Source organism: Neopelma chrysocephalum, unplaced genomic scaffold, assembly GCF_003984885.1.
Source record: "Neopelma chrysocephalum unplaced genomic scaffold, ASM398488v2 Primary Assembly neopelma1_25, whole genome shotgun sequence".
In the NCBI taxonomy this organism is placed as follows: Eukaryota; Metazoa; Chordata; class Aves; order Passeriformes; family Pipridae; genus Neopelma; species Neopelma chrysocephalum.
In genome coordinates, this window is record NW_020897694.1 from 9,352,801 (window position 1) to 9,367,441 (window position 14,641).

At 39.9% G+C, this 14,641-nt stretch overlaps 1 protein-coding gene across 1 annotated transcript in view; it reads left to right on the forward strand.

Annotated features, from left to right (window-relative positions):
• Positions 1-14,641, forward strand: part of LOC113963715 (histone-lysine N-methyltransferase SETDB2-like) — a 50,939-nt gene that overhangs the window by 3,425 nt on the left and 32,873 nt on the right. The window contains exons 3-14 of the mRNA XM_027675135.1: positions 149-271; positions 877-942; positions 1,514-1,616; positions 2,285-2,854; positions 4,332-4,451; positions 6,014-6,183; positions 6,650-6,872; positions 8,810-8,888; positions 9,857-9,950; positions 10,710-11,041; positions 12,164-12,252; positions 14,212-14,326. Of these exons, the coding sequence (XP_027530936.1) occupies positions 149-271; positions 877-942; positions 1,514-1,616; positions 2,285-2,854; positions 4,332-4,451; positions 6,014-6,183; positions 6,650-6,872; positions 8,810-8,888; positions 9,857-9,950; positions 10,710-11,041; positions 12,164-12,252; positions 14,212-14,326 (2,084 nt within the window). The remainder of the gene's footprint in view (positions 1-148; positions 272-876; positions 943-1,513; positions 1,617-2,284; positions 2,855-4,331; positions 4,452-6,013; positions 6,184-6,649; positions 6,873-8,809; positions 8,889-9,856; positions 9,951-10,709; positions 11,042-12,163; positions 12,253-14,211; positions 14,327-14,641) is intronic.

Consider the following 14,641-nt stretch of genomic DNA (forward strand, 5'->3'; position numbering starts at 1 on the left):
TTTAAGCCGTTCTGCTGTCCTGACTGGTTTTTGAGAAGTGCCTCCAAATGAAATGAGCGGGAGCCTTTGAATAGTCCACTAGAAGTTACGTGTATTTTTAGACTTCTCAGGAGCTGTACAGACTTGTAAACAGGAATTTGCATTTCAGGTGATTTGAAAACGTTTTGGACGCAATTGGGAAGTAGAAGAGTGGATGTCATATTTGAGCAGGTGCAAAATGTGCTGCTGTTGCTAAAGGAAAAGATCAAGAATGGAACTGCCACAAACCAAGGTTTGAAATCCTTGTAGCTGTTAAGCTGAACTGCAGAGGAGCTGTGGCCTGCTTTGTGTAGGTCTGTGAGATATCTGACATAATTCAGATATCTCTGAATTTAAATTACTTAGTAGTTGGTGCTTTTAAGCACTTTTTAAAAGTCTCTTCATTTTAAAAAAAGACAATCTCAGGTGCACTTTGCCATTTTCTTGTTTTGCCGATATACTTTTTCAGACAAAGCGTGGCTCTTCTTAGCTTGAAGATAACTATACTGATGACAAAGTAAAGAGAGAAACTGACACTAAGTTGTCTTTTTGTATATTACTCCTACTGTAGGCCACCAGTGTGTGTGTGTTTGGAAGTGTTCCCGCAGCTTTCCAAAAGCCAAGGGATATTCACTGTTAATTTACAACTACTACTGTGAGCTGTAATTTTATTGCAGTTCCTAGATGTGTCTGTTAAGGTCTGTGGTGCAAAAGGTTTCTAATACTATCAGTCTTGCAATACTCTAGATTAGCCTATTGAGGAAACAAGTATCTCTGGTGGACTTACACCTTGTTTTCCCTATTATCATTACTTTGCTTACACTAAGTATCTGCTTTGGTTTGGGTTTTTTTGCACAGAATGCTGGCAGGCTTGGGCACTGGTGAATGAAGCTAATCTAAGTGATCTCTTAACTTTGACAAACGGTATGTGCATCCCGATTGTATTTGTTTGGTATGCGGATTCATTTTTTTCCTGTTTTACTCACTAGAAGCTTAATTCCTTCCTTTGAAATCAATAAAACAGATCTGAGAAGGCCATTAGCATTACAGTGGGGAAAATATAATTATTAATTTCCTCAGGTACTGGACTGTGAACTTTCACCTGGATTTGTATTTTTGTTGTTTGTGTGTGTGTCGATAATACTTGTACCAAGGGAACCAGTTTGAACTAGTAAGCCCTGATGAACCTGAGCTGTCTGCAAGCAGAGTTATTCTGTGCGTGGCTCCACTAGCTGAAATACCTTGGCATTCTTTTGTCTCAAATAATGAAGGGAAATCTATAAATGTGTTTCATGTGCATGTTGTTTCTGGTCACTTTGAAAACTATGTGTAAGATTTTTTAGTGGGGCACTTACTGACATGCTCTTTGTTAGCTGTACTTCATAGCAATGCATTATTTTTAATGTATTTTGTCAATTTTCTGTTTAGTAACTAAATTCAATTATAAATTGAAATGTGAGTTGATAAAATTTTTGCTTGCATTCATTTTTTTCAGTAAGTGATGGGTTTGATGGAGATAGAGTACAGGAAACCAAACCCAAATTGCAGCATCTTCTTGCAGATGACAACACTGCAAATGCTGTAGAAGGTTCTGACAGGTCAGCGTCTTTATTTCAGTTCCTTATTTGACATGTTCTTTACTGCATTTGAGAGAGTTCTCAGTTTGTATTTCTAAAGTCAGTGTTTTAAACCCAGTTTTGAGTTCTGCCAGCTTTCAAAGTGAAAAGGTTTTTAACTTGACTTACATGGAAAATGTGAGGTTTTAAGTAGACTTGTCTAATTTACCCCATGAGAACATTGCAGAATAGGGCATTAGGTTGTGAATAAAAATTCATGAGTATTACCAGGATTATCAGGGTTAGGACTTAAGCAGCAGTTCTCAGACTTTCTGTACTTTGCATACTGTCAGGCATGTGACTTAGTCCCTCTGTATTTAGCCTCAGGTACTGATTGGGGGTAAATATGTTGTTCCTCTCTTTTTTTTTTACGTCCTTTCTGTGTTTTAGCATGTAAGTTCTTTCTAGGAAGAAGCTAAGAAGCTGTTGCCTTTTTTTTTTTTCTTTTTTTAATGCAACTGAATATGTCTTCATATGAAGTTAGGACAGTAACACCATGTGAAACAGTGTTTCAGTGAAACCCTGGGCCTTCTAGGAATGGGCTGTTTCTTTCCTGTGCTAAAAATATTGAACCACTAAAAAGCTGAATGCTTCGCTGGTTGTCTAAGATGCTGCTCTTTTTTCTTTTTTTTTTTCTCTTCTACTCCAAGTAACAGGAAAGAGGAGATGGAAAGAACATGGTCAGGGACTGAAAAAGCATCTAGCAAAATTCAACACTTACCCTTAAACCTACAGTATCAGAACCACAAGTGCTCTAGTGCATGTCTTGCCAAGGGAGCAGCAGGCTCCTACAAGGGTGAAAACCCTCTGAAGATACCAATCCTGTTTCACTTCCAAAGACGGCATGCAAAAGCAGACTGCCTTTCAAAATCCCTGGATGTGAATTACAAAGCTCCTTGCGGTCGGAGTCTGAGAAGCTTTCGAGATGTGCAAAATTATTTGTTTGAAACAAAGTGCAATTTCTTATTTGTTGATCACTTTTCCTTCAACACATATGTACTGTTGGGCAGGAACACCATGAATCCTGAACCTCTTGTGTTCGACTTTGATATTAGCAACGGAGCCGAGTCTGTGCCCATCTCCTTCTGTAACAATCTTGACCACGCAAGGTTACCTTATTTCAAATATCGGAAGTCATCATGGCCACGTGGATATTATCTCAACAACTTCTCCAGCCTGTTTGTGGATTCATGTGACTGCACAGATGGCTGCATTGATAGGTACACAGAAAAATCTAATCTCAGTCCAGTGACAGGATGCCACAACAGCAGTGTGGTGGTGTGTGAAGGTGCACAGTACCAAACAATGTCAAACAGGACCAATGCTGCTGGAATATCTGTGGGAGTTGTCTTGTACCATGTTCTGTATTGACTAACACCACTGTGTCTTTCTCTTCACCAGAACTTGGGTGCTCCTACTGGTCCACCCTCTGTTGTAGTGAAGGAAGTGTTCAACAGGTGGATTATTTTGTTCCTTTCCCTTTCTTCCCAAATTGGCAGTGCTTCTCCTCCAGGTGGAGCTGACAAGCAGGTCCCTTGGCTTTGGAAAAGGTGTAGGAAAGGGAGTCTTGTGCCAGCAGAGGAAGAATTTTTTCCTGGCAGGCAGGGAAGGATACCACATGACAATATCTGCTGCAGCTCCTACTGTGGTATCCTAAAGGTGGGATGGGACAGCCTGAAGGGATCAGATTGTTTGGAACTTAGAAGGTTACTGAGGGCAGAGGAAGAAACAACCCTGTTCCCAACCTCTACGTCCTTTCCTTCCCCTTTTCTAAACAGAAACTATGAAAGCCTGTGGTCACAGAATGCATTTATGGTCTGAGCAGTTCCAATAGTGTTGTTCATTGCTTTTTCTAAATCTCAGTAACTCTGGGCTACAGACACTCTGTGGGAACCTGTCACAGTTATTGTATGAGAGTTTGGTGATAATTTTGTCTGCTTTCTTGAAGGGTATTTGTCTGATCTCTATCTGTAGGTGTTACCTGGTATTGGATCCATTTTGTATTTTTGATAGCTGGGGCAGTTGCATGTGCTGGTGTGCAGCATAATTGCCCACGACCCAACAAGACCTTGAAATCACATCCTGGTGTAAAGAAGCTCCAGTAATTAAAGTGATTTAGTTTCAGCTGAGCAGTGAAGTCCCACAGGAGTTGAGATGCTTTTGATATGCAGTTTTGGGATTCAGGATTTGCATGATCACTGTGATTCTTTGCAGTTGTTGTGCCATACGATTGTGAAGACAAGTGCTGTTGCTTGAGTTCTCCACAGTGTAAAATTCTTCACTTCCTGAGGGCTAAGGTGGGAGGAAAGTAACAAAGTAGCGGGTAACAGGCTGGAATGCTGTGCCAGAAGAGGTGATTTTCATTCATTCGATCCATTTGATAGTGTCCTGTTTATAATAAATTTCTGTTGTACTTCAGCTGTTTGCATATGCCATTTAAGGAGCTTGGTGGAAGAATGAGTTTGGGGTGGAGCGAACATGTTTATTGTAAAGCACAAATAACCAGCCAAGAGACAAAGAGAGAAAGTACGGTGCCTGAAACAGCCTTGTGGAATAAAAGGAGTGGGGAAGGGGAATATAGATGTATATATACAAGTGTGTGTGTGTGAATAGTTAAGTACATTTCGACTTACCTAGATTTATGATTGATTTGCGCTGCTCCAAATACATTCTGAGATGTTTTATTCTTACTTTTAGGTCAAAATGTGCATGCCTACAGCTAACTGCAAGAGGCTGTAGTAAAACCTCTCTATCTTTGGGTAGTAAAAGATGCCGTGGATACCATTACAAAAGACTGGAGGGACCTGTTCCTAGTGGGTAAGAAAGACCAAACTATTAACTGCTATTTTATTTGTATGCTCTTATTTTACTCCTGTAGTGTAAGTGCTGCAGGATTAAGATAACTGGAGTTTTTGGCTAACTGAAACCTTCTATTTTTGTCTCAATTTTACTGACAGATCAGGATGATAAAAAATAATTAATGTGACTTGATCATGGCTAGGCTTCGTGAATGAAGATTTAGGAAGGCTCTATCCACATTTGTTACAAGCACGCTGGTGGCTAATGAGGCCAATACGAGATAGACATATCCGATTGCAAAAGGCACAGCAGAAAGACTCCTTAGGTGGTATATTCCGCAAGACACGATTCTTTCTGCGTTGTCTTTTCTCCTCGAGAGTGATCCTGCGTGCGTTCTCAAAGGAAACAGCAGCATTATAGATGGTGTGTCTCCAGGCCTCCCAACTGGAGGCCAGAGTAGACCAGTTATGTTGATTAATATGGCCAAGGCTGAGATGTTGTTTCAGGGAGTCCTTGTATCTTTTCTTCGGGGCTCCTGTCATGCGGCAGCCAGTGGCAAGTTCACCATAAAGCAGGATCTTAGGGAGGCGGTGGTCCTTCATCCTTGAGACGTGCCCTGCCCAGCGCAGCTGTGTTCTCAGCAACATGGCCTCAATACTTGTGACTGCTGCTTGTTCTAGAACAGATGTATTGGTCACATAATCTGTCCAGTGGATGTTTAGGATTATACGGAGGCAGCGTTGATGTGACTTGAGTAATAGGAGGAAAAAACCCAAAAACTCTTCTACTGCAGATCCTACAATTTTCACAGCTTAGATTAAGGTCTAAGAAAAGTGTAAAGAGTGACCAGAATCCTAAAGAAGCATTGACCAGCTGCTGTTGCCAGACTTGGTTATGTGTGACTCATCCAAGAGTTTCCAAAGCCATCCAATGCTTCAAGTGTTTGCCCTTTCTATTATTCAGCTCCTGTGGATTAATATGTGGCCTGAAGAAGGTGCCAGTTACTTCAAGTGTTTAGAAGAGGAATTGTGCAAAGCAGCTTTCTGCAATAGCCAAGGGCTTGAACCCACAGGCTTAAGGAGCCCTTTCAGTTCTCTCTTGCTGTGTGATGTTAGTTTATGGTTAACATGCAGAATTAAAGCTGTCAGAGAACCCAGAAACAAATGCCAAAAAAAATCACAGTTGTGAGTTTTTAGATATACTTTGTTAAATCTTTAAACTCATGACAGCTGCATTGAGGTCCAAGCATATAGGTTGTCTTTGCTAAAATCTGTTCCAGCATAGAATGAGGTGCTTCATAGGGATTTCTGCTTCTGTGAGATTTACTCCTATAAAACAAAAATTTAGCATTTATTTTTCTTGTCTGCTGATACCAAAATCTAGCTGACACTCTTAAAATTGATGAATCAGCAATCAAGAAAGTCACAATTTTCAGAGCACTGCTGCACAACCAGTTTTAGTCAGTCTTTATCTTTTCAGTCCACTGCCTTATTGATGCTTAGAAGGGAAATTAATAATAGAAACTTTGTTTTAGTAGTGCATCCTTTTATATTGTATTTTGTTTTTCTTCCTCTTGACAGAATTTACGAGTGCAGTGTGTTGTGCAGGTGTGATAAGTTGATGTGTCAGAACAGAGTTGTACAGCATGGCATTCAAGTCAGGTTGCAAGTTTTCAACACTGAAAAGAAAGGCTGGGGCGTCCGCTGCCTGGATGATATCGACAAGGGGACATTTGTTTGTACCTACTCAGGTAACAGAAGGTGACCTGTGGAAGATGTGTAGCATAATTTTCCCTCTCTTGTGGTCTCTGCCCTGGATTTTTTTTGAGAACAGGGAAATATGGGGTTGGAGGAGAAGTGTGTCAATATAATCTTAACTTGCAACATGATCAAATGGACAGAAGAACCTTGAAGAACTCTGCAATGCAATGGTGACAGACAAACAATCAAAACATTCTGGAGCAAAGCCTGTCTCAGACTGTTGATTTTTTTACCTCATAAGTCTGTGCATGCTGTACCGAGGGCTGTATGTCTAATTCAGTTTGTATGTCAGCCTCTATTGACATCATAGAATCATAGACTGCATTCATATTTTGCTTTCCCAACTAATGTTCTTGTATTTTTTTAATGTAAGTTTGACCTATGATAGTGTGAAAGTAAGAAAACAAACATTAAAAAAAAAACAAAAAGCAAACCAAACTTTTCTTTTGCTTTCAGGCAGATTAATGAGCAGAGCTGAAGTATTGGGAGATGCTGATCAAGAGCTGAAAGAAAAGAGTGCTGTGAATGACAGAAACCATGGGTTTTTTTCCAAAAAAAGAAAACTTGACACTGATTGTTCAGATTCAGTCATTGAACTAGTGCAGACTGGTAAACATGACATTCTTGAGAATCAGGAATCTTTGTCTCAAACTGTGCATAGTGAAAATAAATCAACCCTGTAAGTTTATCAAAATAAACTTAAGCATAACAAAATCAATATTCTGCTCTTCTAGGAATTCTGTTTTATAACTTAGAGTAGAACTGAATGTCCTCAAATGAGAGTGGGGTTTTTTCTTCTAGTGGGACAGAGTTTTCCTCTGTGTGAATTTTATTTACTATGTGTACCACTTGGCATTTTCTAGAAATCCAGTTCATCTCTTGGATGTACTTGATCTGTTCAGGGCATTAATCGTGATGCAACTTTGAAACAATTTATAGAAGACACTTGAGATAAATAATTTAAAGATCCTTGATGATGCTGAAGGGTTTAATGACATATTAGCCACTAACTGTCCTGTCCTTTGCTACCAGTCCCTAAACTTTTTCTTTTTTCTATCATAACCTTTCCTGCTAGAAGTCTGACAACACCTCACTTTTGCAGTGAATTATGTTTTCATTGTGTACTCAGGGTCTCATAGCCTATCAGCATTCCTAAAATAAAATTACTGCAAAATAACCACGTGGCTGTGTCAATAGCATGCTGAAGTCTGTTCAGAAGGAAGTTGGGAGCTTCTTTGTTGCTCTGCTATACTACTTTGTAAACACTTTCTTTGTACTACTCACAAATGATAGCAAATTCTTGCTCTTGTCATAGTAGAAGATTATTGTGGAACTTTGAGAAGTACCATGAAATTGCAAATGGAAACTTTTAAAAATATCTGCTACTATTTTCTCACTTGCATTTCAGTATCTTGGAGGCCTAGTGAATTCATCATTTTCTAATTACATAATTAAAAGTAATCAGCTAGGTTTTACTTCTGCTAAGTGCCATTACTAAAAACTGTAGGCAATCAGAGTTTCAAAGTTGCCTGTACTACACTGCTACCTTAAATCTCATTAATTTCCTTTCCTGAGATTAAAAAAATGTTTTACACTTGGGCTGTATTAAAAAAATATGACAGACAAAAAGGCATTGTTATTCTGCCTCTTAAGAAATGACAGTCAGTCCAGCTGGACTGAGAAACATTTGAGAGGACCTCAGTATGCTAGGCTTGACATGTCATTCACCCAAACAGCTTGCCTTTAAAAGAATAAACAATGTAACCATGTAATAATGTCACATTTTCTTGTAGCCTCTGCACATTTTGAATTTACAAAGGAGTTTAAATCTTAAGAAAACCTTAAAAAGCAGCATTTCTTGCAATTATCAGTAGCCCAAAGAAGTATCAGGATTTTCTTTTTTGTGGCAGGAAAACACATTTTTTTACATTGAAAATTTTCTTGAATAAGGGCAGTTATTTATTGCTAGACATTTTACAGATATTAATATTAGTTTTGAAACTGGTGTCTTCTACTGCAGTCTGAATGTAATCCAAATAATTGTGACTTTAGGTGTTTTAAATGCATATACCAAATACTACTTCCCATCTTCCTCAACTCTCTCCTAACATGAAGGACTGAGGTCCTTTTGAGGGAAAGTGTTTTCGAAACCTGCCATATACTGCATCTCTCCCCCTCTGCTATCCCTTGTACCCACAACATCTTTGCTCTCCTGTTTGAAAGCTGCACTATTAAAACTATTGAAAGTAGTAGCAGGAAAAAGGCAAAACTCTGTCTGTAGGTGCTCTATTTTGGGGTGATCTGATGTAATAATAATAAAACAGCAGACAGTTTGGTTCTCAGCTGGACAGCTGGGAAACGATGTAAAAGCAGCTGCTGATCCCTCAAAAAAAGTATGAACAACTGGTTTTTTACAAATACTACAGAGAACTTAGCCTAGGTCCTCAATTCTTAAAGGCAAAATAATCACAGAACGTGGGGTGAGGCCAGACTGCAGGCTCTGCTGTCGGCTCTTGTAGAGAATAGACTAGAACTAGAGGCTGCGAAATGTGTGTTGTGAGAGTTACTTGTGAGTCTGTTTGTCTTTTATAATTTCCTTTTGACCTTTCTGTACAGGGTTCATCCAAAGAACTTGAATATTGCAACCACAAGGCCTGGAAGAACAGGTTTTTTTCACAATCACCGGCTAAAAATGGTAATAATAATAATAATAATAATAATAGGCTTTAATAGATTCATTTTTCTGTGCTGAATATTTATGTTAATTTTGACCTTTTCAACTTGTACATTTAGATAGTTCTAATGACCTTTCTTCAGGAGATTGTGTCACACTGTGAGCTAAGCTGCCATGCTGGAAGCTGCACCCCATCCCTTCTCCATTATCAGTCCTTCAACATGTTCCTCCAGACCAGCACTAACTACTCCCACAGCCTTCCCTTCTCCACCCTTCACTTACACTCCAGCCTTGAGAATCTTAGGAATTTATTTTCCCCTTCCACCTGTTGTCACTAACTACAGGGTTAGGGTGTGAGAGTGATAATATTTTTGTGATGCCTCCCAAAAGAATGGCGTAGCAGGGAGAGAGGAAAATCTCAGGATTTGTACGCGATTTTTTCATGCAGTGGTAGAGTTGGGAAAATTTGATCTGATCTGAGTGTGAAGTGTTGCCTGCAAATATGTGTAAAGGAGGAAAACTGGGGTAAACTTACTCTGTAGGTTTTATTGGATTCATTGCACTTACAAAATGCACATGGGATTTTCATGCTAACATTTGGCTCCATTCTGGAGCTACTGTAAGTGGTTGCCTTTATGTGGCAGGAGAGGAGAAATCCTGCCACATCTGTTCATTTCATTGAAACTCTGTAAAAAGCATGTTTGGGCTTTGGTTCAGCAACTTAGAATTCTGGTGAAATTGTTGGGACTTACACACTTACTTAAATGTTTTGTTGCATGGGGAACTCCTTCCAGATTATTTTGAAGGATCGTTTGAAATTAAATATTGCATTGCAGTGAATGTATTAACTTTTCAAACTCGGCCACAGCCATGCATTCTAGAAGGTTTGAACCTGCAGCCCTAGAGTTCTAGAGGCCACTTGCTGTACTGTGTTGACTCCGAGTTGCACACAGCAACAATACATCACAGCCTTTTCATTTGACACACAGGTGCACAGTGCCAGCTCAGATGAAGATAATAGTTCTCAGATTCATCAGTCAAGCAAAACAAAAGTAAACAGTGGAACAAAGAAAGGAAAAGAAAGTAGGTTTTCGGAAGTATACATACTGCATTCTTAGTATGATTGTGTCCCATCAGGTGGTAGACTTTAATGTAGTCAGTGTGGACAGGCCTGTTCTCGGAGTAGAACAATGTCTGCATGATGTGGAAGCTGTTTTAAGAGAGCTCAGTAGTACAGAAATTATTGCTCCCTTGCATAACACAGTGCATTAATCGGTACAGGGCAGTCTTTTGCCTGCAAAGTTGATCTGGGGATATGTTGAACTCTCCTGACAGCAGCTTTTAAATACAATGCAATTGTGGGAAAGTCAGTCTTGCAGATCTTGTTGTGTCACACCCAGTACATATTCTGGTCAACAAAAATTGAACAGGATATAATCCAGGGATGGGGGGACCTCAAGCTAGAGAGGCAGTGTGAAACTGATGCTATTTGCACTTGCATCTTGTTTCTGTTTAAATTATAGTTTGTGATTCTCTTGGGAATTAAGGTGGAGAATGATGAAAAAATGCTATGTGGAAGAAATCAGTCTGGAGTGGGATTTGGGAAGAGTGAGAGGCTTGGTCACTCACAGGTGCCTTGAGCAAGTGCTTTAGACACCACAGCAGGAAACAGTCATTTGCAGGAGGATTGATGAGAGGCATGGAAAAGGGCGGTTGTGTTATAGACTTGTAAATAGCAAGATGGTTAGATTTTGGAGGACATGGGTAAGAGTTCAGGGCCAAACAAGGGCAAGGCTTTGGTCTTAAACTGATGTTGCAAAATAATTACATGTCCATTGACAGAATCCACCCAGGAGCAGAAGGAAGACCATCAGATGGAAATTGGACAGACCGAGTCTGTTGGTGTGGACAGTGCGGGATACAAAAGAAAGAGTCTGTCGCTGCAGGGTGTTGATTGTGGCAAGTCAAGTGTGCTGGATGACACATGTGTTGCGAGGCCATCCAATAATATACCCCTAAAAACTGACTGCAAAGAGGAAAATAGCAGGCAGTCAAGTCAAGATGCAGTTTGTGAGGAGGCTGATGGAGATGGGATGCTTCCGAAGAATGCTTCTAAAGAAAATATTTATGTACTGGATGCCACAAAAGAAGGAAATGTGGGTCGTTTTCTAAATGTAAGTAAAAAGTTACATGTGTTCTGTTCATTGTCTTTGCAAATACATCATTCATTTATTTAAGCTTAACCTAGAAAGCTTTTGCACATAAACCATATATGAGGTAGATGCATGAAAGGAAGGCACATGTGATGCTCCCTGCCATCACAAGTGACAGGACAGTAGGCTGGGTCACTGTTAGTGGCTTCACAAGCTGATGCATGCCACATACCAGCTGTAGTTTTGGCACCACTGGGTTCCTTAGTGACGTATTCCCCAGTAATGAGTGACGTCTTTATTCTGATGGCCTTCTGGGGGGTCCAGAGAGCAAATGGCACGTTTTGTTGATCCACATGCCTTCTCCCAGCCATTGTAAATTCTAGTTAGTGCTGGTTTAGGGCAAGTGTTGTGATATTTTACAAAACTTCCTACTGTTCAATCATAGTTCAGAAAGTGGTCTGTCCTACTGTGTACGTGTCTACTAAATAAGTCTCTCAGTTTTGACTTGCCAAGAAATAAATAGTAATGAATTACGAAGTACCTCCAGCTAAGATGAATAGACATTTCTGCACATGCTCTGCAAATACCTTATTGCTCTTCATTGGCAGAATGTGTCTTACAGCAAAATCCTTGCAATATGTTTAAGCTGTTCTTTCTTGCAGAGGTAATATGGTGCTAAGATTAGTAATGCATCTTGCAGAAACCTTTCTTCTGCAGCCATGAGCATACACATGTTCCTTTGAGCACCTGAATCACCTTTCACATCTGACACTTTGCCAACACACAATCATTTAATCCATTGCTTGCTCCCTTGCACTGCTCCCCTGGCTGACAGCGAGATACATCTGTCACATACTGATTATTTGTGGTGCATTCTGAATCTAAGATGAATTTTCTCCATAAATTTCTGGAGAACAACTTGATAAAAGAACTTGGTTTTCATAGGCAAAAAGTAATACTTTAAAGAGACATAATTATTGCAAAAATAAGTGGCAGTGGCATTGAGTAATAGATATTCTGTGTGGGCTGGAGATGGGAAGGAAGAAACTACCTTTTCTAGTGACAAATATCTGACACAAAGTAGGTTTTTCAGCCAATGATGTGGTGTTTCACTGTTTCTAATACAGATTTCCTGTTTTACAGCACAGCTGCTGCCCAAATCTCTTTGCACAAAGCGTGTTTGTAGAGACTCACAACAGAAGTTTTCCATGGGTGGCATTCTTCACAAACAGGTGAATTTCTGGAAGTTAAATGTTGTTCATTCAAGGTACTAGGGGAAAAAAAATCAGTATTTAGTTATTAGGACATAATTATGCTGAGGGGTGGGAGAGATGCTTAGATCATGAAAGCACAAAATTACCTTCTTATTGGTGAGTTCTTATTGTGCACTAAAGACAGAAGAAATACAGTTTCTTGATTATCACTGATGAGTTTTTCTTCAGTTTTGCATTGAAATGTGAAGTGGGAAAGATGTGTCCATTTCAGTGATAATCTTCTTCAGTGGACAAATAGGTTTAACTCGGCATGGTCATTTTGAAAGCCAAGATTCACTCATCCCGCTGTTCTGTCTCAAAGAATGGCCTGCAGATCTTGGTCCCATAGGGCAGGATTAAACCCCACAGAATATTAAGGTTGAGATACTTTGTGGGCCAAACAAGCTAGCTTCAAGCCTTCTCACAGCTATCAAGAGAAGCAGGACTTTGTGTAGCCCAACATGTCCCAGGGAAGTGGCATTAGGATACTTAAAGGGTGAAAATTTGCTCTGAAAGCAAAAGATACAGGTATTTCCTTAGTGGCTGATAGAAAGGGTGGTACAGAGAGCTGGTGCCAGTAAGACATAAGAAGATGACAGCTAAACCCAGGGGTGGAAGGATTAATTGTCTGAATGAATCTGGCTGATGCATGTACCAGCGGTGATACTAGGCAAGAACTTAAAATAGGAGAGAATTTGTCCCAGACAAACCAGTTCTTGGGAACACTGATCTTCTGTGGAGTCTTGCAACCCTGGTCCAAACTAACACAGATGCTGTGGATTGCACTGGGAGGCTTCCAAGAATTGTGAAGACAAATGTGTTGAAATATGTCAGAAAAAAGATTTTGTTTTACCTAGAGACTTTCTGGCTCCGGTACTCTGTAAAGATATGTGTAGTGGGGACTGAGGCAAGTAGAGAGAGGTAACAGTGATCAGCAAAGACACTTAGGGAAGGAGGAGGGTTGTTGAAAGAGCGTTTCCCTGACTGGCTCTCACATTTACTGGACATCACCCTTTTACAACTTTTCTACATTAAGGACTTCATCTGGATCATTGAGCTTAATTGTGTACCTTCCATGAACTTGCCCAGTCACCTTGTCATTTCTTTTATATGTCTGACCTCCAGAACATCTTAAGGCAGCAAGTCCCAGGTTGAAATGTGCTGTTTGAAAAGTCCTCGTTGTTTTTTCTCAGCCTGCTGCCTGGTAATTCACTGGATGTCCCTTACATTGTATCCAATGAGAAACATTGGAGAATTACTCTCTTCTTTATAATACTCATATTTTATTGTATTTTCCATCAGTTGTCCCTCAGCATGTTAGTCTAAGGTATTTAGTTTGGCATTCCTTTCGGGCAATGAATTTCCTACCTTAGAAATTTCTTCTCTTTCAGGTACTGTCAGAGCAGCTGGTTCATGAGGAGCATGTGTTTAATTCTGAGTCTTTGTGCATATGGATAGTGCAATTGCATTAAAACGTAGCTTGTCAGGCCAAAGATGGCCAACATACCTAGAGATCTGTTCAAACTTCAGTGATGCACTGTACTTAGTAAAAATAACAAAACTGTGTTCTCATTTAGGATGTGTTCACTTATAAATTTTTCCTTTTTTGTTGTTGTTGTTGTTTTGTTTTGTTTGATTTTTGTTTCCCAGAATTTTGTCTAAAAGCAGGTTGTTTAGACTCTGACACTATTGCACTGCTTGATAAATTCTTTTCATTTATGTGTGGGTATTTGCACTCTGTACAGCTCTGGTAGGCCAAGCACCATGTGTGTGTCAGAGACTCCTTATATATCTTATTTCTCTCCCAACAAGCTGCCTGTCTGATGGTCCCTGCCCCATACAGTTTTTGGGTTTGCATGTGAGTCATTGATGACAAATTGTAAACACAGTACCGTTTCACTCCGTTCGAACAAATTGACCGAGTGTTTTGTTTCTCAGACATGTGAAAGCTGGAACTGAACTCACGTGGGATTATGGCTATGAAGCTGGAAGCATGCCAGAGACAGAGATTTCCTGTCAGTGTGGAGTTCAGAAGTGCAGGAAAAAAATCTTATAGGCAAAGCTTCCCTACTGCCAACACACCTTGTACCCAGGGATTTATATGCTGGACAGGACTACTACACAGCGAACAGTATGCTCAAGTCTGTGGTGCTAATTGCATTCAATTAAAATGCCTTTCACCTGATGTTTTCTTAAATTTACATTTAAATGTCACTTTTGTAGTTTACAGAATTAGAACTGTTTTCCTAAGAACAGGCATCAAACTTTTCCTAGATAATTTCTGTGCTCCTGGTCTTCCTCCTCCCCTCTTCTCATCCGCGAGCAAAGTTCACAGTGCACTGGAAGAACTTGTGCTCCGTGCCATCTG